At 41.4% G+C, this 23784-nt stretch overlaps 1 protein-coding gene across 3 annotated transcripts in view; it reads right to left on the bottom strand.

Annotated features, from left to right (window-relative positions):
* Window positions 1-23784, bottom strand: part of usp53a (ubiquitin specific peptidase 53a) — a 55146-nt gene that overhangs the window by 28277 nt on the left and 3085 nt on the right. For all 3 annotated transcript variants that reach the window (XM_080742362.1, XM_080742364.1, XM_080742363.1), the window contains exons 2-9: window positions 15771-16504; window positions 13238-13330; window positions 12490-12624; window positions 10640-10750; window positions 8130-8212; window positions 7566-7650; window positions 6561-6707; window positions 1909-2058 (exon numbers count right to left, since the gene is read on the bottom strand). In XM_080742362.1, the coding sequence (XP_080598488.1) occupies window positions 1909-2058; window positions 6561-6707; window positions 7566-7650; window positions 8130-8212; window positions 10640-10750; window positions 12490-12624; window positions 13238-13330; window positions 15771-15914 (948 nt within the window). In that variant the 5' untranslated portion in view covers window positions 15915-16504. The remainder of the gene's footprint in view (window positions 1-1908; window positions 2059-6560; window positions 6708-7565; window positions 7651-8129; window positions 8213-10639; window positions 10751-12489; window positions 12625-13237; window positions 13331-15770; window positions 16505-23784) is intronic.

Genomic DNA, 23784 nt, shown 5'->3' with positions numbered 1-23784 from the left:
TTAGTGCCAGGGACAGAAAATGTGTGTTGTTAAAAAAAAACGCTGATTCAAACTCTTCAAGTCCAACATATTAGGGTTCAAGTGGTTAAAGCAGGGGTCTTCAACAGGGGGTCTGGGACCCCTAAGGGGTCCTCAGAGTTACTACAGGGGGTCCTCCAAATCTTTGTGTAATAGAAACTTGTTTTTTCCCCTTTTTATATTAACCACTTGAACCACTGAGAACTTTAGCCAAAAATAGCAGATCTACAAGCTCAACGCCGTGCGAGGCGTTGTGAGCTTGTAGATCGGCTATTTTTGGCAAAGAGCTTTGGAGGGGGAAAAGAGCAAACTAAGTACAGTGAAAGGTCAAGTTTATTAAGTATTGACGGTTAAAGTGGTTAAATATGGGGACTGCCCCATAGGTCGAACTCCCGTTGGGTCGAACAGCGTCGGCAGGTTAGATAATCACCCGCGAGCGTCGGCAGGTTAGATAATCACCCGCGTCACGGTTACTGAGTTTAGGGTTAGGGTTAGGGTTAGGCATAGTTTTACTGAGGTAAGGATTAGGGTTTGGGTTAGAGTTTGGTGGTCGATCCAAAGGGTGTTCGACCTAATGACATGTTACCGTTAAATATCTGAAAACCCACATTAAGATGAATCCAAAACATACTGATGATCGTGCTGTCAAACAATTAAACTATATGGAATCTATGATAAGGTTGTGGGGGTCCCTGCTTCATCTCTCTCTCAACTAAGGGGTCCTTGGCCTAAAAACGTTTAGGACCCCTGGGTTAAAGTGTTCCTCGTTTTGCTGGACCCCACTTTGAGAACCTCTGCGGTAGAGAAAAGGGCACACACAAATGCTCATGACTGCATCGCTCATTAAAAACACAACACAAAGAAAGATGTCAGGAGGTCCCAGCTGACGGCACATATTTTATGTGCATGCTCTGACCTACGAAACTCTAAACCAGTGAGGACTCAAGCCACCAACACAACACACAGCACCACAACTACAGTGGCACAGAGAGAGAGAGAGAGTTGCTTCCAGGGACACAGTACTGCAGTGCTTTGTGGCGAGGGAGAAGGGGAATGCTGTGGGAGAGAGCAAGGGAGGTGGGGCTGTCTATTAAGGCTCATCAACCTGGAGCCCTTACGGGGCAATCGATGGAGCCCTTATTGGGCGATACGGAGAGCGCTGATGTTGATGAAGAGATGGAACACCCGCTGCTCCCTCCCTTCCATCAACTCGTGAAAAAAACGTGAAACTTGGGAGATACGAGGTTTCTGCCCGACAGTGACGATATACTTTCTGCTTCTCTGGGGGAATGCAAACAACAGTTACAGTATATGCAGTTAGGCTGCTAAAATGCGGTTTGTTGCTAAATAAATTATGTGCGCATGCAGTATATATAAATGCTGCGCATTTCAATGAGCTGGCATGGGTGTTTTCTTAATATCTGATGATGCGAGTAGGCGAGCATTCTGCACACACAGCAAAAGTCCCGACTGTCAATTCAACTCTGAAGTTGTGTTTCGGTTTCGGCTTCAATTTCAGTTGTTAAATTCAGTGTTAACCACTTCAGCCCTGGTGTCCCTATTCTGGGCATTTCATAATGGGCAAACATTCTGTCAAAATAAGTGATCTAGAAACTCACAACACGTCACGATGCGAGCTTGTACGGTAGATCAGCTATATTCACCAAAAGGATTTGGTGTAGAGGTTAAAAAGAAGAAAAATGAGGGGGCCAAGGATAGACCCCTGGGAGACCCCGGTCAAAAAAGAATAAAGGGTTTACAGTGGTTAAATATTTTAATACTAGATTTTGCATTGTATATAGATGTATGTTTAACCTCACTTGTACTTTTGTTTCTACAGAAGTACTATGTGCATCTTATGCATCTTTACCATTATGTACTTTCTCTCACCTCTTTCACTGTGGCGTCATCAAAGAAGACCCATTTAGAGGTCTTTGTGTGGAAGGTGAAGGCACAGTAGTGGCGGCTTGAGTAGCAGATCATCCCCACCAGCAGAAGCTCTCCCTTTTTGGCGTGTTCGTCTGTCACCCTATAGAAGAGCTGTACACACACACACACACACACACACACACACACACACACACACACACACACACACACACACACACACACACACACACACACACACACACACACACACACACACACACACACACACACACACACACACACACACACACACACACACACACACACACACACACACACACCAATTACTCAACGGCATCAATGCTGCACCAGCAAGTGGGCAGGGCAGTGAGTGATGCCGATAGCTAGCAGGATCAGTTACCCCATCTGTTTATAGATTAAGCTCTGAGGGAATGAACCGCCAATTGATCTGACAATCAACACAGATAAGGGCTGGCTTAAATCAGGGCCGCCACAGCCTGCATGGCTGCAGTGCTCAGAGAGTGAGCTTATAAAGTCATGTACATGCTATAGAGGCACTGTGCTCAATTTTATATGCTTCGATTTCCCAGCGGGCAATATAATGACTTAATCAGTGAACCAATCAACACAGAGGGGAGAGCCTGTACTGTAACTGATGGTACAGTCGAAGGGTTGAGTCAATCAGACTGAACCACATGAACCCTAGCGTCCCTATTGTGGGGCAAACATTTGGCAACAATAGAAGATCTAAAAGCTCTCAAACGCATGATTTCAAACGCATTCAAAGCTTGTAGATAGCTGATTTTCTGCAAATATATTTAGCACAGACGGACAAAAGGAGGCCTAGTATAGATCCCTGAGGAACTCAGGACAACTAAGTAGTTATAATAACTAGGTAGGGGTGGGCGATATGGTGATAATTATCGTTGAGAGAACTTGAGACGATACAATGTCTCCACGATATGCCTTTTCAGAGGTATCGTATACAATTGAGGGAGCCTTGTAAAAATCCTGTTTAATCGTTAATACAGAGATTCATTGCAGAATTCAATTTAAGCTTGCATTTTGGTCTAAATCAGTAGTTCTCAAACTTTAAAATGTCAAGGTCTCCACTTAACTCTGACAGTATACAAATGAAACCAAATGTACCCGTAAGGGTCCATTTGGTTTGGACCCGTAAGGGTCCATTTGGTTTCATTTGAATACTGTCAGAGTTACATACTTGTAAAGTTCAATTTAGACCTCCCAAAAAGGAACACAGAGAGTCTAGTTTTTGTCAACTTGAAAAATAACCATAAAAACCAACGTGAAAAAGAATCGTGATAAATCGTGTATCGTGATACAGCTTGGAAAAATATTGTGATATTGTATTTTTCCATATCGCCCACCGCTAAATAGAAGATCTAAAAGCTCTCAAACGCATGATTTCAAACGCATTCCAAGCTTGTAGATAGCCGATTTTCTGCAAATATATTTAGCGTAGACAAACAAAAGGAGGCCTAGTATAGATCCCTGAGGAACTCAGGACAACTAAGTATGGTTATAAGTTATAATAACCAGGTGGTTATAAGCATAGAAGAGGTTAATTCGAGACTACACGGTGAAAGCAAGCAACATGCTTGATCCTCCAACAACACACTTTTTGAAAAACAAACAGCCTTCTCTCGGACGCCCCACGCAACACTTCCTCAAGTCTGCACGGGCCACTGGGAGAAGAGAAGTTGCGTAATGGCCACTTGTTTCGCTGCCTGGGCCAAACAAGAACAGCCGGTTCTCTCGCCTTCTTTCTTTTCCTCATACTGAGACAAAAGGATTTCAAAGCAGGGGGAGGCTTCCTTTAACACCAGAGAGAGTCACATGAAATGGCCTCATGAATCAAGGTCTTTGTGGCGCTCCAGTGGGTTGGTGGTAGACTAATCCTTGTGATGGAATGCCTTCCAAACTCTGGTGAGGCGCGCGAGGGGAGCTGCTGTCAAATAATGGGTCTCTAATATACTTCAATGGAAAGGTTATGCAACAATCATCTCACGCTTATGAGCATTCTGCCCTGATTTGAACTGCACTGACTGACTTGTTTTGTTGTTCCCTTCTGTTCTCTTTCCGTGAAGCTCATCCTACACACAGGGGAGCATTTTGTACCCACTAGAACTGGGGAATATTAAATCTTTAGATTCCCCCCCACCCCATTGCCTATGTCTATACATATCTATATATTTATTTCTAAACAGTTATTTCTGCAATTTACACCTCTGTTCCACTGTTAAGGGCCATTCACATTGAGGATTATAATTGCGATCGTCAGGTCGCAGTTACTGTCAAAACCTCCACCAGCTGTCTGTCTGTCTGTCTGTCTGTCTGTCTGTCTGTCAGTCTGTCCGTCACACGTCACACTTTTGCCCTGCTCATATCTCTGCAACCGTTGCCCCCATCCATGCCACATTTTGCACACACACACTCCTTGCCTGCCAAACCACAACCACCACCAATCAATTCTCACATGGCCCTCTTCTAGCGCCACCATGAGGCCGATTCTTGCAAAACACATTTTTGGACACTGCTCCTACAATTTCTGCCCTAAAATCACGCAAATCGGTACACAGTAATGTCTACACTCATCTCATCAACATGGATCTGTCCCATTTAGCGCCACCTTCAGGCAGATTTTTTAAAATACATTTTTGGACACTACTCCTACAGATTTGGCCCTAAAATCACACAAATCGGTACACACTTGCTCTACACTCATGTCATCAACATGGATATCTCCCATTTAGCGTCACCTTCAGGCCGATTTTTTAAAATACATTTTTGGACACTACTCCTACAGATTTGGCCCTAAAATCACCCAAATCGCTACACAGTATGTCTACACTCATGTCATCAACATGGATCTGTCCTATATAGCGCCACCATCAGGCCGATTTTTCACACATTTTTGGACACTGCTCCTACAGATTTTGCCCTAAAATCACGCAAATCGGTACACAGTATGTCTACACTCATCTCATCAACATGGATCTGTCCCATATAGCGCCACCGCCAGGCTGATTTTTCCAAACACATTTTTGGACACTGCTCCTACACATTTTGCCCTAAAATCACACTGCGACCTGACAGTCGCTTATCTCCTGATTAGGGAGTTTTACTGGTTTTAACTATGGGGCTTTTAAGCCGTGACATCATTTTGTAGGCAGAGGAGAACTCTGCCCCCAGAGCATTTTCTGTCCCTCGCTATTTCAACAGATCCGAGACAAAAATAACGACTAAAGTATAATTCTAACACTTTCCTTTCAACAACAACGAGAAGAAAAATGTGTAAATAGTAAAAAGATTCACGGAAACTGGGGGCAGAAATTCTCCTCTGCCTACAAAATGATGTCATACTTGACAGCCCCATAAACGTATAGTTTTAAAAGTGGATGGCAGTGTTCACACAGACTACAAAAACAATACAATGGTGAATGATATAGTCATAGTTGTCTTTATAGTTATCGTGCCTGGTGAGAACAGCGCTTTATTCATGTACGATTTAACCTGAACATGTATTAACTAAGAAGAAGGCAGCTGTAACAGCATCAACTCTACTCTATTTGCATAAGGGCTTTGAGACACACGTGTGTATTTGACGACGATAATGTGAAAATAAACAAGAGAACGAATAACAGAGCCACCTCAAGCACGCCCACAAACAAAACACAAACATGTACTACTAAAACACCACACACACACACACACACACACACACACACACACACACACACACACACACACACACACACACACACACACACACACACACACACACACACACACACACACACACACACACACACACACACACACACACACACACACACACACACACACACACACACACAGCTGAAGGGGTGGGGTTTTGGACACGTTGACCCAGGCCAGCAGGGGCTTTTTCATCAGCAGCGCGAGCCAAGCGGGCACTGGGCGCTGGCTGCTTACGCAATGACCCCGACTTACAGAGAAATAAATCCCTACTTTATTCTCCACATATGTGCCGTCGCACCAAAATAAACTGACCCCACCACGGGGGGTCAAGAAATACAGCAGCCATGAACCTGTCTTTATGGACACACAATGGGAAAACGGCACAGCATCCACAGGGTCGAGGCCTACAGTAAAGTGTTGTGATCTTTCCCTTTGTAATGTGACCCATCGGGGAAAGAGGTTTGAGGCTCACTCACGGCCCCTCAGGGGTCAAGATCTATGCACATTTTGTTTTGGTACAGCCAATGCATAAGCAACTTACATCTTTCATTAGACTATTTCTACAAGGCTTTTAATGAATCTAAAAAATATATTTTATTTATAAAACCGGGAAAGCATTTTTTCGTTTTTTTACGTTGGCTATTCAAAAAAATATCAGACATACAAGCTCACAGCGCATCACTTCATGCCACGCTGTGAGCTTGTACATCTGCAATTCTTTTTTTTTTTCTTTCTTTGAAAAATCTTCAGGGGGGGGGACAGCGGCATTTGTAGAGTCGGCCACAGGGCTTAATGGGTTATGACCATTTATTGAGTCATGAAATGACTAAATATCTATATGAAGTAACAAATGTAAATATGTGCATAAACAAACAATAAGAGCACACCGACAACAAACATACAGTACATACCCCAGAGAGGTTGAGATGAGAGCCCAATGAGCGGATGACGTCCTCGGTGAGGTCGGACTGCTCTGTGTCCCAGACGAAGCCTATGGTGACAATCTCTGGGGAGTTCATAAGTACCCGGCGAATTCTGATCCTCTGGCCACAATTACTCTGGAAACAGAGGAGAGATGCAGAGAAAGAGAGCATTAGCCAACAGCAAGGACTACCAATTAGCAACTGCACTCCTAACGGCTCTGACAGATCAAGAAATACTCCCGTTGTTAAAACGCATTAATACCGAGGTACAAAAGCATCCTGTTCCCAGAGAGGGAGGGAGGTAAGGTTGGGATATATGGTGTTGAGGGTTCACACACGTTTTTCCCAATGAATTTCCAACATTTTTACCGAATATTTAACCCAATTTCCAGGCCTATATTACAATCATTCAGTGCAATAATGAGTCTCTTAATCCTATGTGCAATGCCCAAAGACAGGCAGTGCAGCAAAAACAAATGGTAAATGGAATGGTATGATGTACATAATGTGGATCGCGATATTATACATAATTGTATTTATTTTTCATTTTTGGAACACAGTCTTTATACAGGGGCATACAATGGAAAAGTACTTTGAATATGTATGTTATGACATAAATGAATCCAAGAAAACATAACTTAATGTTTTAACCTATATTATTATGATTTCTTAATTTAATTCATTACATTTACACAATTTTTTTTCATAAACTGTATGCTGTGATTATCAAGATAAGAAAAGGACACTTATTATAAAAGTTTCACTTTTTGAATTACATAACAGAAAGAAATGAACTGTTCCACGATATTCACATTTTTCGAGATGCACTACAGTAAGTGATTTCATGTGCGTTTATGACCCAGGGATGGTGGTTTTGACATCACAACTTTGGTACTCTATAGTGTGATAGGGAGTGTGACTGATGCAATGGTAAGTAGACTCCATATCGTGTGCACACTTCATGTACAGTACAGTAAGTGTTCTGCTACTTACTGGGCAGTTACGCATGTCTCCGATGGTGCTCGCTGCTTGTAACACCTCCCCAAATGACTCATCTCTCCTGTGATTCATCTGGTGGCTGTGGAGGAAGGGACGAGAGTTGCAGCTTGTCAGAAAGAAAGATGATGTGAGGAAGAAAGAGCAGGAGAGAGGACAAATAAACAGAGACTACACACAGGCTGTGGACTGTTTGGAGTATGTGAGGTGCGAAATTGTCAGCTAGAAAACATGTCAACCATAGCCGGTTCAAGTGAAAAGTCATTATTACTCGCCAGATCATAATGGGGGAGATAATAGTTTAACCCCTTGAACCCCAGTGCCTATTCTTGGTGGTGGTGGTGGGGGGGGTTATAAAAAAATAGCAGATATACAAGGAGCTTGAGAGATATTCTATTTTTGAGAAAATGTGCAAATCTTTGAATATATATTCGTTAAATTCGTTAAATTAACTCAAATTTTTGCTTGTGGGGGGTCCCTAGAACAAGATATTTTGAGATGGGGGTCTGCGGTCAAATACATATAATTCTAGGCGTCCTTGACATTAAAAACGTGTCTTACCAGAGGGCAGTAGTGGAGACATAATGCACCAGCTCTGTGAATGGCAGAGGGTCAGAGGATGCCCCGCAGCTACGGCACACAGACTGTAAGACAGGCAGGGCAGAAAGCACAAGAGACACTGGGGTGTTAGTGATGCTCCCCTCGGCCACTACCAAGAACTCATTTTCAAGTCAGCTGGTCATTTGTGGGTAAAGGGTGGGGACTGGATATCATTAGGGTCAAAAGGAAAGAACCTATTTTTGGGTGTGTTTTCTATCACTAACTAAAGTTGATGACACGCAATACAATGCAAAATCCTATCTATAAAACACCTGTTATTTATATAAAAAAATAAAAAAAAGTAGTTGTGGTGTACTGTAGGATGATGTAGCTCTAGCAACAGTAGCCTTGGTAACAGAAATAAAGCTCAACTCTTTAGCTCAACACTTCTCAGAGCTTGATATATCATGTGTCCAATTTAATTTCCCAAGTCATCAATCCTGTATCGACCGAGTGCAACTCGCATGATCTCGTGTGTGTGTTCTGTGACAATCCAATAGTCATGGGAATGAGCGCAATGGAGTGGGGAAAAAGCGGCTTCACTAACGGCAGACGTAAGGTGCGTCACCAATTACAGTGGGCCGTTCAAATACTTGATATGGTGAGCATTGCTATGGGATTTAGGGATGGGAATCAAAGTGACAGAGCAGGGTGTGTGCAAACTGGAATGTACTGTATGTGTACCGTTACTGTGTCTATGATTCATCTTGTTGCTCTAAAAGGAATCTGACCAGGGGCTCCCTCCCTCCTCCTGTGGGGTAACCCAATGTCCAAGCATGACAGATTAGACCACTAGTGTCTCAGACGGTGATGCATGTGCCTTTCTGTGCGAAACAAATGCTCAATCTGCACATAGCTTTGCTTCTTTGGGGACAATTTGTCCTTGAATTGTAAGAAGGTGCAAGTTGCATTTTACCACTTGAAGCCTAGTTTCCCTATTCTGGGGCAATCATTTCGTGAAAATAGTAGATTCACAAGCTCAGAACGTGCCATGTTAATATTCATTGTGAGCTTGTAGACGTCTATTTTCTGTAAATTTGGTGTAAAGGGTCAAAAGTAGGGTAGCCTACCTAGTATACTCTGGAGGACTGTGTGCACACAGACGTATAGGGTTTAAGTGGTTAAAGCAATGTGGGAGAAAATATACTAGACAAATACTACAATGCTGTGTAAAGCATTTTTTATTGCCTTGTTGTTGAAATGTGAAATACAAATAAACTTGCCTTGCCTACAATCAACACCCTTTCCACAGATTGGTGCGGTAGTACAAAGCAATAATTCAGTGGGTGGTAAATTAGCTGTCCACATCTCTTCCTCACATTGGTACGGTAGCACAGAGAATGAGTTCATCAAGTTCAATTGCTAGGCTGAATATCGCTGTTGTCGTGCAGAAACCTTGTTATCTCCACATTTCAATGTGTTGTAGTGACAGTGAAAATAGACGATCTACAAGCTCAAAATGCAACTTCTATTGTCACCATTTCTGAACCATTTTGAAAGTGGTTAAGTGTGTCTTTGGGTGTTATAAATATCTAACCAATGAAAAGCGTTAAGGGCACTTTTAACCAAACCGATTCGGCCGCGAATCGGCGGCGGAAGGCGGCAGATAGCGTCGGTTGCCGAACGGGAGCTCATCGTCAGGTTTTCGGCAGCGGGTCGGGAACGTTATCGACCGAAAACTGGAAAACTGGACTTGCTCAGTTTTGTTCAGTCGCCCCTGGCCGTCGGTAAGATTGAGGGAGTTGTAGAATAGTTTGCTACTGTTGCAAAACCAAGCCAAAATAAGCCAGAGACATTTTCCCGTCGCATATTTTTACTAAATACCATATTCTCAATCTCAACTCTCAGTTCCTATTCCAATCTGATCCAAAGCAAAGCTAGTAAATAGTGCAGCAGCTCCCCGTGTTGTTGTTGTTCTTTTTTTTCTCCTTCTCCTCTGCACAGAGAACACACAGTGCCTCCGGGTATGGTTGCCAGATTCTGTGAGTGAAATAAGCGACCAGGTCTATGAAAATAAGCCCAAAAGCAGCGACCAGTTTCTCCTCTGAGCTCTATTACATTAGTTATTTTATAAAATAATGTTGAAAGCAAGGCCAAATAAGCAACTACACTTCAGAAACAAGCCCAAACAAAAGCAACCCACAACTAGCAACATTATAGGAAAACAGGATCAACATTGCTTATAACGAGCAGAACTGGCACCACTGCCATACAGTAACTACAGTCGGCGTCGTCTGAAAAAATAAAAGTGCTTAGTTTTTTGCAGTTCTTTGCAGTTCTTTGCAGTCTGTGTACAGTCAGAAGTAGTCTCCTGTAGGCTGTTTGGTGTGGAGACACCTTTACAAAGAGCTTGTGACTAAGTACATAATAACTACATTGGATCTATTGAAACACGGGTTATTTTATCCATGGTCTGAAAAGTAAAAAGGAGGGACAAGCTTTCCACCCAACATGGGAGGTGGTTCATTTACCTGCTCGTACACCGACATTGCAAACTTTTGGTGGGTGATGCAATTCTTTGAGGTGCAGGCATCGGTCTCCTCAGGCACAATGTGGAGGTGAATCCTCTCCAGAATGTTCTCCTGAGAAGGATGAGACATACGATTACATTTTGTTATTTGTACTCTGTTTTTCATTTAATTTAATGATGCGTTTGGGAGTGAGTGTGTGGTGTGTGTGTGTGTGTGTGTGTGTGTGTGTGTGTGTGTGTGTGTGTGTGTGTGTGTGTGTGTGTGTGTGTGTGTGTGTGTGTGTGTGTGTGCGCGCGCGCGTGCATGCGTGCGTGCATGCATGCGTGTTCTACAAAAAAAAAGGAATTAATAATAATGAATAACTTTATTTATTTTTCTCTGGCAAAAGAATCTGGTCATTTCAATCCCAAATTTTAGGAGATTGTGCTCTGGATTCAACTTTCCAGCTGTAGAAAAACTTTCAAGAGTGTTACTCAACTTGAGCACTCTCCAGCTCTGGCATCATTATTATATGTTTGTGTTGCTTGTAGAACTGCAAATGTTATTATTATGCATGATTCATAACAAATTAATTTATTTCAGTAAGCCAACCGTGTGACACTGCTGCCAATGCATTACATGTCAGTACTCAACACTCAAGCCTTGGATCTGTGTTGGATTAGGTCAAGATTACCCATCAAAGCTGCAGATACATGTATTTTGGCCTGCGCACAAATACACACAGAAAGAGGACCTTAAAATGTCCAAGTGCAGTGTGTCCATGGTGAGATTTAAGATAAAATAAAAAACAATGTCACTTCAAAGAGGTTCTTTGCATTCTGAGTGTAAGCCAAACACAAAAGTCACTGCTTATTTTCAACTAATTTGTGTTATAGCTGTGGGAACTTGAGTTGTGTATGTTTTTGTGTGTGTGTGTGTGTGTGTGTGTGTGTGTGTGTGTGTGTGTGTTTGTGTGTGTGTGTTTGCGCGTGTGTGTGTGTGTGTGTGTGTGTGTGTGTGTGTGTGTGTGTGTGTGTGTGTGTGTGTGTGTGTGTGTGTGTGTGTGTGTGTGTGTACTGTGCATGCATTTGTGTTGTGTGTGGGAATTGTAATGTTTTCGTTTATTTTAATCCCCCATGCAGAATAGTGGGGGGGTGCTCTGGTTGGGTAAGCCTCTCCTCTAAAACCAACTCCCATCTTCATTTTGTCAGCTGTTTATCCAATATGCTACGTAATGAGACATCTTAACTGAACACACCCTTCATTGCAAAACTGCTGAGCCACACAGAACAGGATGATTACACATCTATGCTGACTAGCATCACAGCAGCTCCACTACAGGAGGAACCTTCATGCAAGCTATAAACAGGGCCAAAACTCGATTAACAATGAAATGCATTGTGAAGCAGCGTAGGCTTAGGCTACAATATGTGTTTTATGTTGGATCATCGCAGCCAAAACAGAACTGTAGTGGAAACAAACAGACCTAAAACTAAAGCCTTACAATTCAGCTGAGAAAAAGAAATTGGAACTGTATCAAATTGAACACAATAAAACAGTCCAAATGTGTGAGGATCCATTAGATCCATAAACAAACATTACTTGGCATAATAGTGGGACTCCAGACACAGCTCTGGTGCTTATGTAACCTGCCATGAAGATATTTAGAGCCAGTGTGGCAGGGGGTTGACGGGAGGGGAAGGCAGGGACAGAGGCTCTCTCAGTGACCTCGCTAAACAATTTGTTACAGTGCATCACCCTACACACTGTTTGGCAAACACCCCTCACACACACACACACACACATTCCAGAGTCCCTCAACCCCCTATGCCCACCCCTGCTGGGACGGCCTGGTTGCCGCGGGAACTTACAAAGCACTCTGCGGCATCATCCATGTAACCAAGCTGGAAGCGTTGCTCGTCCTTAAAGGTCTCCGCCAAGGCGTTGCGCAGGTTGTCAGAGGGCAGCGCACGCTCGCGACTGTGCTGGAATTGGGAGAAGATTCCCTGAAGAGGAAGAGCAAAATGTTTTATTTATTCTAGATGATAGATATTAAGATTATTGGGTAATGACGATGAAGATAGTCTTACATTTTAATACATCTGTTCATCCAGTGTTCAGTATTATAGTGCCTTGCTCATTTTACTGCAGCCCCTTGTTGCGACCGTATGAAAACCGGCACATCTTGTCCGCGTATCTCTGTCTGTGACGTGTCTGTCTGTCTGTACGTCACGCCTGACACTGTGTTTTGTCTGTGGTTCTATGGGTTTGCCGCTCTGACATCACGCTCTGGCTTGATGTCCCTTTTCTACCCTTATATGGGGATCGCTGATGTCATCACAAGTTACACATCAATATTAAGCACATATCTGGGAATGCCCATATTTGGTAATACCCATATATGGGCATGTTCTGACATCACATTGTTGACTATCATGCAGGGGTCTCCATATATGGGTAACTGGTCCGATATGGCCAAGAATTGTCACGACCTCGCCCTTTCGGGCTAGGTCGCATGTCGCCCTGAGGCGTCTTACTAGTGTGATGGTTTTGTATTATAGTGTTGTAACTTAAGCATGTGACAATAACACCCTTGAAAAGCTGATTACATTGTGTTACCTTCAATGCACAGAAGATGCAGTTGTCTCCCAGACAGAAGTGTCCAGGTAGCTGCCTCAAGCTTCGCCTGAAGATATCCAGCTGCCACAGCACCTAGATAAGAGTAGAGAAATGGCATTATTGCTCCAACATTGCTCCAACATGACCATGACATTCAAAGCACAGCACAGCTTACAGTTGTTTTTTTCTTCTCCGTTATCTTCATTTTAATTATTTTATCCATAGATTTTATGTGCAGTTTTTTAATTGTTATGGTTATCACGCTGCTCATTTACCTTGTGCTATACTTGGTAACTTGGTAACCTTGTTTGGAAAAGCACTATACAAATAAATGAATTATCATTATCATTACAGAAACATAAAAAGCTAAAACATATATACACAAAAGATTCAAAAACATCAAAAACATTAAGCACCATGGGAGGAAAATCAATAAATAAACAATGTTTCAAATTCTTCCCTATTTCTGTATTACAGGCACATGATGCTTTGACGGGTGACTTGGTATTAGCCCATTTAGGCCTAGAATTATTGAATGCTTTAACCAGTGAAAAATAGCAGATATACATACTGCGAGCTTGTAGATCTGCTATTTTTGGAAAAAGTCGTGAAAATGTGTGCAAATCTTTGAATATATGTATTTTCAAAGCGAACGATTGTAACTCAAATTTTGCTTCTGGGTGGTCCCTGGAACTGAATATTTTGAGATGGGGGTCCGTGGCCAAATAAATATCAGTTTGGGGGTCCTTCACATGAAAAGGTTTGAGCACCACTGACATAGTAGTCTCTCAAGAACAGACTAACTGAGCTCCAGTTAAGTGAAAAGGACCTTTTCTTTGACGATGGCTGGCCAGATTGCTGACATAGAAACATAGGGTTTTTCAAAAAACCTTAGAAGGATTCAAAAGACACTTATAGAATCGGGTCAAAATTCTAATTTTCACGATTTTTCAAAAATAGCAGATCTACAAGCTCGCAGCGTGGCACTCGGTGCCGCGCTGTGAGCTTGTATATCTGCTATTTTTCAATAGTTAAAGCATAAAATAATGAAACACAAAATGTGTACCCGTTCTGAATGGGTTAGAAAGTCTGGGAGGACACGCAGAGGAGATGGTGGAAGGGGGTGGGGGAGTTGGGGGCTTCTTCTGTGCAGAAACAAAGCCCAAGGTAAGAATATTCTTCAAGAAGCTTGTCGGCTGTCCAACCCTGTGACTCACAGCGTCTTAGAATGACCTCACTGTGGGCTGACCACAGTAGACGCTCGTCTACCAACGAACATCCCACCAGTACAAAAACAACCTTCGGTGAAGTTCTGGGAAGTAGTGACACATCTAGAGAGTGACTAAGCTTTGGGATTTTAATGTGGAATTGTTGTCCTCCACATGATGACGTGAGCAAGAAGGATCGTACATGCACATTTAAGATAACGGCTTTGCTTCCTAAGAATTAATTACTCTTCGGTGCTGTGGCGATATGGAAAATTGAAAAACAAATAATAAAGATTTATAATTGTTTTCACTGTTGTATTACATTTTGATGGTATGGCAAGCAAATAAGTGTTTAGTCACAATGTCATAAGGACAAGTTATTGCAGAATGTTTGTGCTTTTGTTAAATGGAAATCCAGTGCTACAGCTAATGTACTATTGGAAATCATTAGATACCATAATAAAGGCACTAGCCAAAGGGAACATAACACATCCATGGTACCCATTACACAGAGTAGGATGAATGGTACAGCTCTATGTTGATCAATTTTGTAACCGAGACAAATGGTGTTGAGAAGTCCAGGGAAAAAAATGCTGAAATCTCTTCATTATTAAACTTGTGTAATGATGACATGAGGTTGTAGCTTACAATGGAGTAATCATTGACTTGCTTTGGAAGACTATCAATCTGCTCCTGTCCAGTAAATGTCAAACTAATTAGGATGAATGTTTCAATAAGAATCGTTGCAATGATTTACAAGGTAAATGGTACTGTGGTCCTGAAAACGTGTGTAGGAGACATGGGTAATATCTCTAAAATAATCATTCCCATGAGGAAATGTTGTTAACCTCAAAATATTTTGCATGAACAGAATACAGATTAGTTTGAGGTCAGCAACTCCAAAAACTCTAAACGTATTTCTTAAATTAATGCCACACTTCTTCATACTACAGCGTCATACAAAAGTAGCTAAATTGGCCCATCTACAAGCTCACAATGTGTCACGTTGTGAGCTTTTAGATCTGCTACTTTGCTACTTTTAAATATTTTTAAAGGTGTTTTTTGTTTTGTTTTTAGTTTTATGATAACTGAACTAAGACAGAGCTTGTGACTAAATAATGACTACATTGGATTATTTGCAACACAGGTTCTTTTCTGTTCTTTTTTCTTAAAAGTAACAGTTTTGGGCATACAAGGTTTCCACCCAACAACGATTACAGGTATATAATATATATGATCATCCTCTGGAGAAGCTCAGCCATTATAGGCTTAGAATGTCTCATTATACTTAGAGGAACAATGGTTTGCAATGTGTTGGGACCCACCTGCACAGCACTGTTGAGGAAGCAGCTGTTTTGGCCTGGCTCGTTCAGCAGACCCTTGGTGGGGGCTAGAGACAGCATGCTCCCCGGCTGGTAGGATTTGGCAAGATTGCCCCCCGGCTTCCTGAAGAACTTGACCCATGCCATTGGATAGCGGGGTCTGCCTTTGGGACGGGTGGAGGAGACAGTCTATGGGGCTCGCTGATGATGATGATTGTTGGCGGGAATCCTCGGCCCCTGGTGGAGGAATTCCCAACAGTCTGAAGCTCCGTTAGCTAGCTATGTACGCTAGCTGCTTCAATTGTCCCTCCCGCTACACACATTAGCCTCTAATCCCCCATTTCTGCAGCTTTAAAGGGTGGTGCTTGGCCCTTGTTTGATACTTGGAAATGTCTCAAATGTCTCCGAATATATATTGAACACAAATGGCAAAATTGCAAGTTGAACTCAAGGTTAAGGAAAACCTTATTGCTTGTCGGATTTCTCTTCAGAGTAGTTTTTTGACCATACAGTAGGTAGTAAGAAGCGCTCCGTCATCTTGATTTCCTTGTTCTGCACGTCACCTCACAGAAACGTTGGAGAGGGAATGTGAACCCCGGCTGTCCGCTGGTGAATCACCACATGGCTCTGGTGTTATTGAGGACAATCAATCAGAATCAATTGTTGCTCGCCGAGGTTCATCCATAGGGAACGTCTAACCATGCTGCTCTTACCATTGGATTTCACATTCAAGTGGACTGCATAGAAGAAAAGAGAAAAATCAATATCATTATAACAGTGATGACTGAGCCTATTATCTGCTAATTTAGACATAATAATTGATTAATGAATTAACAATCAATTGTTCAGGAGCACTACTGAGAGGTGACATGTTCGACATGTAAATATTGTAGTCTGTAAAAGCAGCCTTTACATGTTTAACTAAAGATCTTGTGTCAACCTGCAATCTTTCAAGACTTGTCAACAAAACATTATACATTAACTTTTATGAGTACCCTTTGCACTAGAAGTGACACAATATCAACATCCATGTGTTTACATTTTTAACCTAGATTCATTGGATGTTTTCCAGGAATACTGGACATAATACATAGATGGCTTTGCTTAAAGTAACATGTTAAGTGCAATATCACTGGTCATCTCATTTCAAATAAAAGTTCATTAATTATAAGATAAAGATTCCTTATCAAAACTTGACCATTTCACATGATGGAAACCTATAGTCTACAATGTGGTCTGTTTCATTTCGGTTCAGGTACTAGTTATATTTCATATTTTCATTTTAGGAACAAACCCTAACTGCCTCAAAGAACTGCCGTCATCACTGCCTTTTCCCCCTCAAAATTACTTTACTCAGGTCTACTCTACTTGGACACTTTGACTGTTTTTGGACAAGATAAACAACCAGGACTTTTCTTAAATTATTCAATCATCCACTGAGCCATAAATACTAGCGATTGCCATTTTTAATTCATTTACTTTCTCAAATTAGGTATTTCGGATAGAAACAGAAAAGTTTCAACTGAATTTCTTATTTTATTTTATTTAGTACACACTGCATCACAAATTATTTTGTACAAGCTTCCCACAAATCCAGGACATACTCGGATTACATCTACCCGGTTTACTTTTACTCCTACCCTCTGAAATAAGGTAAAATCAATAACAAATTGGGCACTGGGCGATTCAATATTGTTTCATCATCATGGGCACTCATGTTTCTTTCATGTGTTAAAGAGGCTAAGAGTGAAAAATAGTTAAAGTGTCAATGTAAAAAAGAAACAAGTATCAGACAAGTATACATAAAGTAAAGTGTGTGACAGTGTTCCACAGTCACAAACATAGGCATAACCTTGTCATGTCAACACACAGAACAACAAACAGAAATAGTGCCATTGAATATGCAGGGCACAGCTATGAAAATAGAGTTGTTTGGGTGCAGTACGCTTCCAAAGGCTCTCTGAAAAGTGTCATCTGCACCCTGTGGCCTGGCTGGTTCCAAGCATGAGTATGCAGTCCAACCTGCTTCAAGGTTATTAGGTCTGCACATGCCACACGGGGGTTCATGAGGTAAGCAACTCTTCATTCAGGTCAGGAATGTGACAGTTGAAACTTGAAAGTTCTTAATTATAACGAGGCTTGGTAAATTATAGAAGGGGTTCTTCTCGTGCTAGTAGGCATAAGTACCACATTAAATGATAAATGGTTAGAGGAAATCGTCCAAAGCTAAAATGAGATAATGAGCAGCTGTTTCCTTTGTTGCACAGTTTTAACTATTTTTAACACCAGACACCTGACAAATAACCATGCTGACTAATTGACAAAAATGTTATCCTCAGATAATGCCATTCAGACAGCCCAGTTTGTAAAAATGAAACAATGAGACTTGTTTACCTCTCACAGAGAAGTGAGAGAACGCTCCAGGATCCTACGTTTTAGCCAGAACCAGTTGGACAACATATCCCTCCTGGTATTTCAGGAATTTTCACCTGATCCTGCCTAGTTGCAACCCCATGTAACTTAAGGTATAGCAGGTTAATGTTGCAACCAAAAGTTTAGCATTCCTGTTACATCTTTTTGCCGATTTCCTATCCTACTACATTCTTGTTACATCTTTTTGCCGATTTCCTATCCTACAACACAACAACTTGCTAGAAGGCCCAGTCTCTATACTTTGCAACTCAACTCCATAGCAACAGCATTCCACAGCAATCACTTAAGACCAACTAAAGACCAATGTTGCTGAAGTGCTGGAGGGGCAAGAGGTAAACCGTGTACACTCCTTTATCCACCAACTTGAAGAGTGACATCATACAGGCAGAAAGTTGGAAACCTTGTATTTGTAAGTCTCATTAACCACGTTGCTACTAGCTAAAATGTGTTATTTCCCACGTAGTTATAGGTTTAGTTTAGTTTTAGACAACTCTAATAAATTACCTAATTGATGTTCATAACATGGTGTTGTTACAACATCATACTGCCATTTCCCTCGCCTCAGGTCAAATATGAAAGTTACCCGCATCACAATACATGGCTCTGTTCAGCTTCAAAAGCACACCTCAGAATGACTTCACTACTCAGTCACTAGACATTGTAGACAGTGGCACTTTTTTGCAATCACAGATATCACATAAAACTGTAATATAATCAAGCTATTTCTTCCACTTGATGAGCCTCCTGCCTGCGTTATTATACATAAAATCGCTGTAGAATTTGTATTGTACTATACACTATTATAGCTCAAGCTAAATTAGCTGCTGAACACTATATTCGAGAAGGATTTTTGCCAAAGAGGTTTGGTGTAGAGTGATAAAAATGGGGGGCTAAGTACAGACCCCTGGGGGACCCTGGTTTAAGTGGATAAGGTTAAAAGGCCATCTCTATTTAACTGAAGAGGTAAGCAGATGGTTGTATGTACTATTAAAAGTCAGGATAACAGGAGAAAGGGCATGATCATTCCTCTCAATATGGGACAGTGTAGACTTGGCGTGGCTATCTATGCACTGCAGTGCAATGGTTTGGGGTAACTAAAAAACAGAATGAGAAATCTCTCCACCCAGTCTTTTGTCATAAACTCATTAAAAAATCTGCATCCCCAACTACTGTGTGTGTGTGTGTGTGTGTGTGTGTGTGTGTGTGTGTGTGTGTGTGTGTGTGTGTGTGTGTGTGTCATTTTGCTTCGAAGGAAACATGCATTGTAATGTTTTCTGGGTTATGTATCCTGTATCTCTTAGTACATTGTGTATTTTGTGAATTATACAGTTGCACCGTTTGTTACGCAACGACATACTAAACAAACTAGACACGCAGCCTGCGAGTCTGTGACTGTGACCTGCAAGTATTATTCTTCAGCGTTACTGAAAACACCAATGCACAGGAGGTTAACGTGAGACCATGTTGCTTGGTGAGATCAGGTGTAGAGATGGAAAGCTGATACTGTAGGACTGAAAGAGTGATACACGTTGTCTGCCCAGGTGACTACGGCCCCATTTGTACTTTGCTGTGTGCCTGTGTCACGCACCAAATGTAGCAGATCTACAAGCTTAGCTCACAAGGCGTCTCTACGAATCACATTGCAACGCCTTGTGAGTTTGTGGATCTGCTATTTTCCGAAGGCGACGCCGGTGTGCTACAAATTATGAATAAGACTAAGACAACATGTTTTTCAGTGTCTGTGTGGTATTGCTATTCAATTCAAAGATCTACATCTAAAAGATAGTTCATTTGATTTAAATGAGTGTATAAGCAATGATTGAGGTTAAAAATGTGCTTCCTCATTTCAGTTCTAGGTGGAGTAAATTACTACTGTATGTATACACTTTGATCACATGTCTTCTGCAAACAAACAGTTATGTCATGACCTAGTGTAACCCAAGCGGTCAGTCCACACCCTTCCGTTTCAAGTATTCAGTATGAGTGAAGCTGGATCATTTTCTTCAAGCAGCATGGCTTCCATACATTTCAGAGATTTTTCTTTTCTTAAAAGGGGTCATGACATAAATAAATTAACATTCAACATTCAGTGTTTTCTTTTTCTTTTTTGTATTAATGGCATATACCTGTAGTTCAATGTTGAGAATGGGTGGTTCTCCCCTTTAATACAAATGGCAAAACATTGTTGCACATTTTAAAGGTAACTGAAGTTGAAATGTTATTCATTTATTTCTAAGACAAACAGGTACAAAGACAATTAGTACACTAAGTAACTTTTCTTGCAAAGCACTTCAGAACAGAACTGTCCGGTCCTTAAACACTTTGAACCTGGCATTCCAATGTTGGCCAAGTCATTATAGGAGAACATTTTAAACATTTTCAAAAACACTGCAAAGAATCTAAACTAAAGCATTGTCAAATAGACCATCTTATAGCTCGGCTACTATCGCTATTTGTCGTACGAATAACTTCCGACAACATGTGAGCTTGTAGATCCGCAAAAAAAAAAAAGAATTATCAATCATTTTATAAAATAATACATTTGTAATCAATCCCTATTTGGGGTATGTCATAGGTAAAAAAAAAATATATATATATATATAAATTGTCTTGTAAAAAAATGCAAATAGCAGATCTACAAGCTCACAGCACATCATGATATGACGTGTTGTGAGCTTGTAGATCTATGACACCATTGTGCGACAAAGTATAAAATAAAGCTTAAGTGGTTGATCAATATGTTGACATAAAAAAGTCAACATAAAAATGCGCTTAAAGTAATCGATAGAACAATCACTAAGGCGATAATCGATAGTTGCAGCCCTACTACATTTCCAAGAACCATCTTAATCTTCTCTGGCTACTTAAATCATCAGAACGCCCATTAGAATTCCCCATTGCCTTGGACATTTGTTACTGTGAGGTATGTATATAGAAGAACAAAGCAAAACATCCCTCTCACTACACCCTGGAAACCTGCCAGATATAAAATATAGATTTGAGAAGCAGCCAAACAGAGGGACTCTGAGAAGAACGGAGCCATTTCACTTTTCAGGACTTGGAAGTGACATTGCACACACAGGAAGCCCTGGGTTTTCCTTTGTAAACAAAGACTCCCCAGGTTGTGAGTGGTGAATTATTCCAGGATTGACTTTTTTTCTTGTCGCAGTAAAAATGCTACTGCCAGCACCTTTGGGTAATCAGCCAAAGAGTCTCTCTTGTGCATCAGCAGCTTTAACAGTCCGGGCAGTCTGCTAGATAGTACTATACACAGCATGCACATTGTGCGATGGTACAGAGAGACTGGTGCTGTAATTTATCTATTAGTGATCCGTTGATGGATAGCCTCATTAAGAATGATTTAATTGATCTCCGTTATATGGTAGTAATGCTAAGAGCCTGTGCTGCATTGATTCATGGTGAAGTGAACCACACTAATTTAGTGTCTGAATTAAGAATAAATAGTGATAAAAGTGATAACTGCATAGTGATAATAGTATTGTTGTAAAGTATTGTTGAATCAATTGATATTTGTTGGACTGCCTGAATGTACCATCCATATGTAATATATATACCGTACGTCATATTGCTACAAGGGAGGACACCTCTATATTCTTTGCATACTGATGCTAGGTCTCTCTGCATTCCATGTGTGTATGTGATTGCCTTGTTTGTAATTATAAGTCGCTCTGGATAAGAGCTCAATTGACGCAGGAGGGAGAAAGCTGCCCTGAACGTCTTCTTGCAGAAATATCTGGCCAAACTAAGTGCGCTCCCCTGCATCCAGCAGCCCAACCAGGGTCTCCCAGGGGTCTATACTTGGCCACCTTCTTTTCTCCCTGTACAGTCTACACCAAATCTCTTTGCAGAAAATATCACATCTACAAGCTCACTGTGTGAGCCCTAGCTCTAACCTTGCTCTGAAAAGTCTGATACAACTTGAGAACTTCTGAAATTGTTTAGAGTTTGACCATGGCGCAATATGCTTTTTCTTAATGCAGATCAATACATCATCTCGCTGGCATGGCACATTACACACCTGTGTGACAACATAGTGTGTCCCTTCCTGTGTTACCCCTAAACTCTGTCTCAACGTTGATGGATGGCTTTCCTTACTGGGGATAACATTCAACTGCAAAGCGTTGTCCCTACGGACACTACAGAACACTCTGATCCTTTCGCTCTTACAAAGTATGTTTTTCGTAGTAGCTCCTGAACCGGCAGTATCATGCACATGATGCATTGCATGACAACCAGAGCTGGGCCAACCTATATGTTCATATTGTTTAGGTAAAAGTTAAGAGATGTTAAAGTTTAGGTATATGATTAAAATGGTTTAGGCATTAGGTTGAAACTAGGTAGGTATAAGGATAAAATTGGAGTGTAAGTTAGAGATTGTTAAGTTTAAGTATGGGTTTTCACATGGTAAAGGTCAGGGTAAGATTCTGGGAGGTCATTGGTGTAATGAGAATCTCATTATCCAATGAGATTGCGTGACCTTGAATTCCTGAATTTAGAACTTGTAGAAATTGGTTACCGGTTAGGAGGCACAACCTTTTTTTGTCAAATCTAGGTCTTTTTAACCATTACAATGACTAATTAAAGATATTCTAGAAAATACTGGTATACCCTTTAATGCAAACCCCATTATACCTGTTGTCATAAGAGCCGTTTTGACCATATGTTTGCCTGTGTCTTTTTATGCCCATATAGGAACATCAGAATACGTAACCATGGCATTTTTTGTTGACTCATGTGGCATACGTGATCTCAGAGCCTTTTATGATGTGATGTCACAATGAGTCAGCGCTTGCGCCGATTTCCTCCGGAACAGCCTGATGTCAACAATCAGCCCCGCATAAGGAGATTCCGAACGTTTCGCGCCGGTTAGGGAAAACCGCGCGTCGGGTCGGGTCGAGGCCCGGCACTGCACCCCGTGCCGCGGCGGGGTACGCGCGTGCCGAATCTGAAGCCGGTGGGGCGGACAGACAGACAGACACACACGCAGACACGCAGAGACTTCTCGCATTTATAGATAGATAAAAGTATGTGTCGTTATTTTCACCATTTAAACATCTAACGTCAACAACACATGCAATATAATTTGCATGTGTCAATATAATTTGACTATTTTTATTCAAACACCTACACCGAATTCAGCCTCCACAGTGTAATTGGTTTTGGATTCAAGTTAACGTCCTTGTCTGACACCATCACTGAAGAATGTGATATGGTTATAAATAATCTTGAAATGATGTTGCTAGAGTAACAGAGAAAGAAACATTGTGGCTCAAACTATCCTTTAAAACATTTCACAACCCATTCATTGACTCAAGTTGGTAATTAACTGGACTCAAAATGCCCCCAACTCTGGGAAGGGGGAAAAGTTCAATTTTCCCACCAGATAGTTAGGAAAATAAAATACCAGGTAAGGCAACAGATAATAACAGCTGTTATTATATGTTTAACTACCTCCCTCGCTGAATACACTCACTCCAACTGTAGTTCACTGTTCTGTTGTTGCTCATGGATATTTTTAATGTCAGTCCCTGGAACACGTATGATGACACATCAGACAGCAGCT

Source organism: Nannobrachium achirus (genome assembly GCF_963921795.1).
Source record: "Nannobrachium achirus genome assembly, chromosome: 14".
Classification (NCBI taxonomy): domain Eukaryota; kingdom Metazoa; phylum Chordata; class Actinopteri; order Myctophiformes; family Myctophidae; genus Nannobrachium; species Nannobrachium achirus.
Note: the sequence above shows the minus strand (reverse complement) of the source record. Positions and strands in the feature narration are given on the sequence as shown.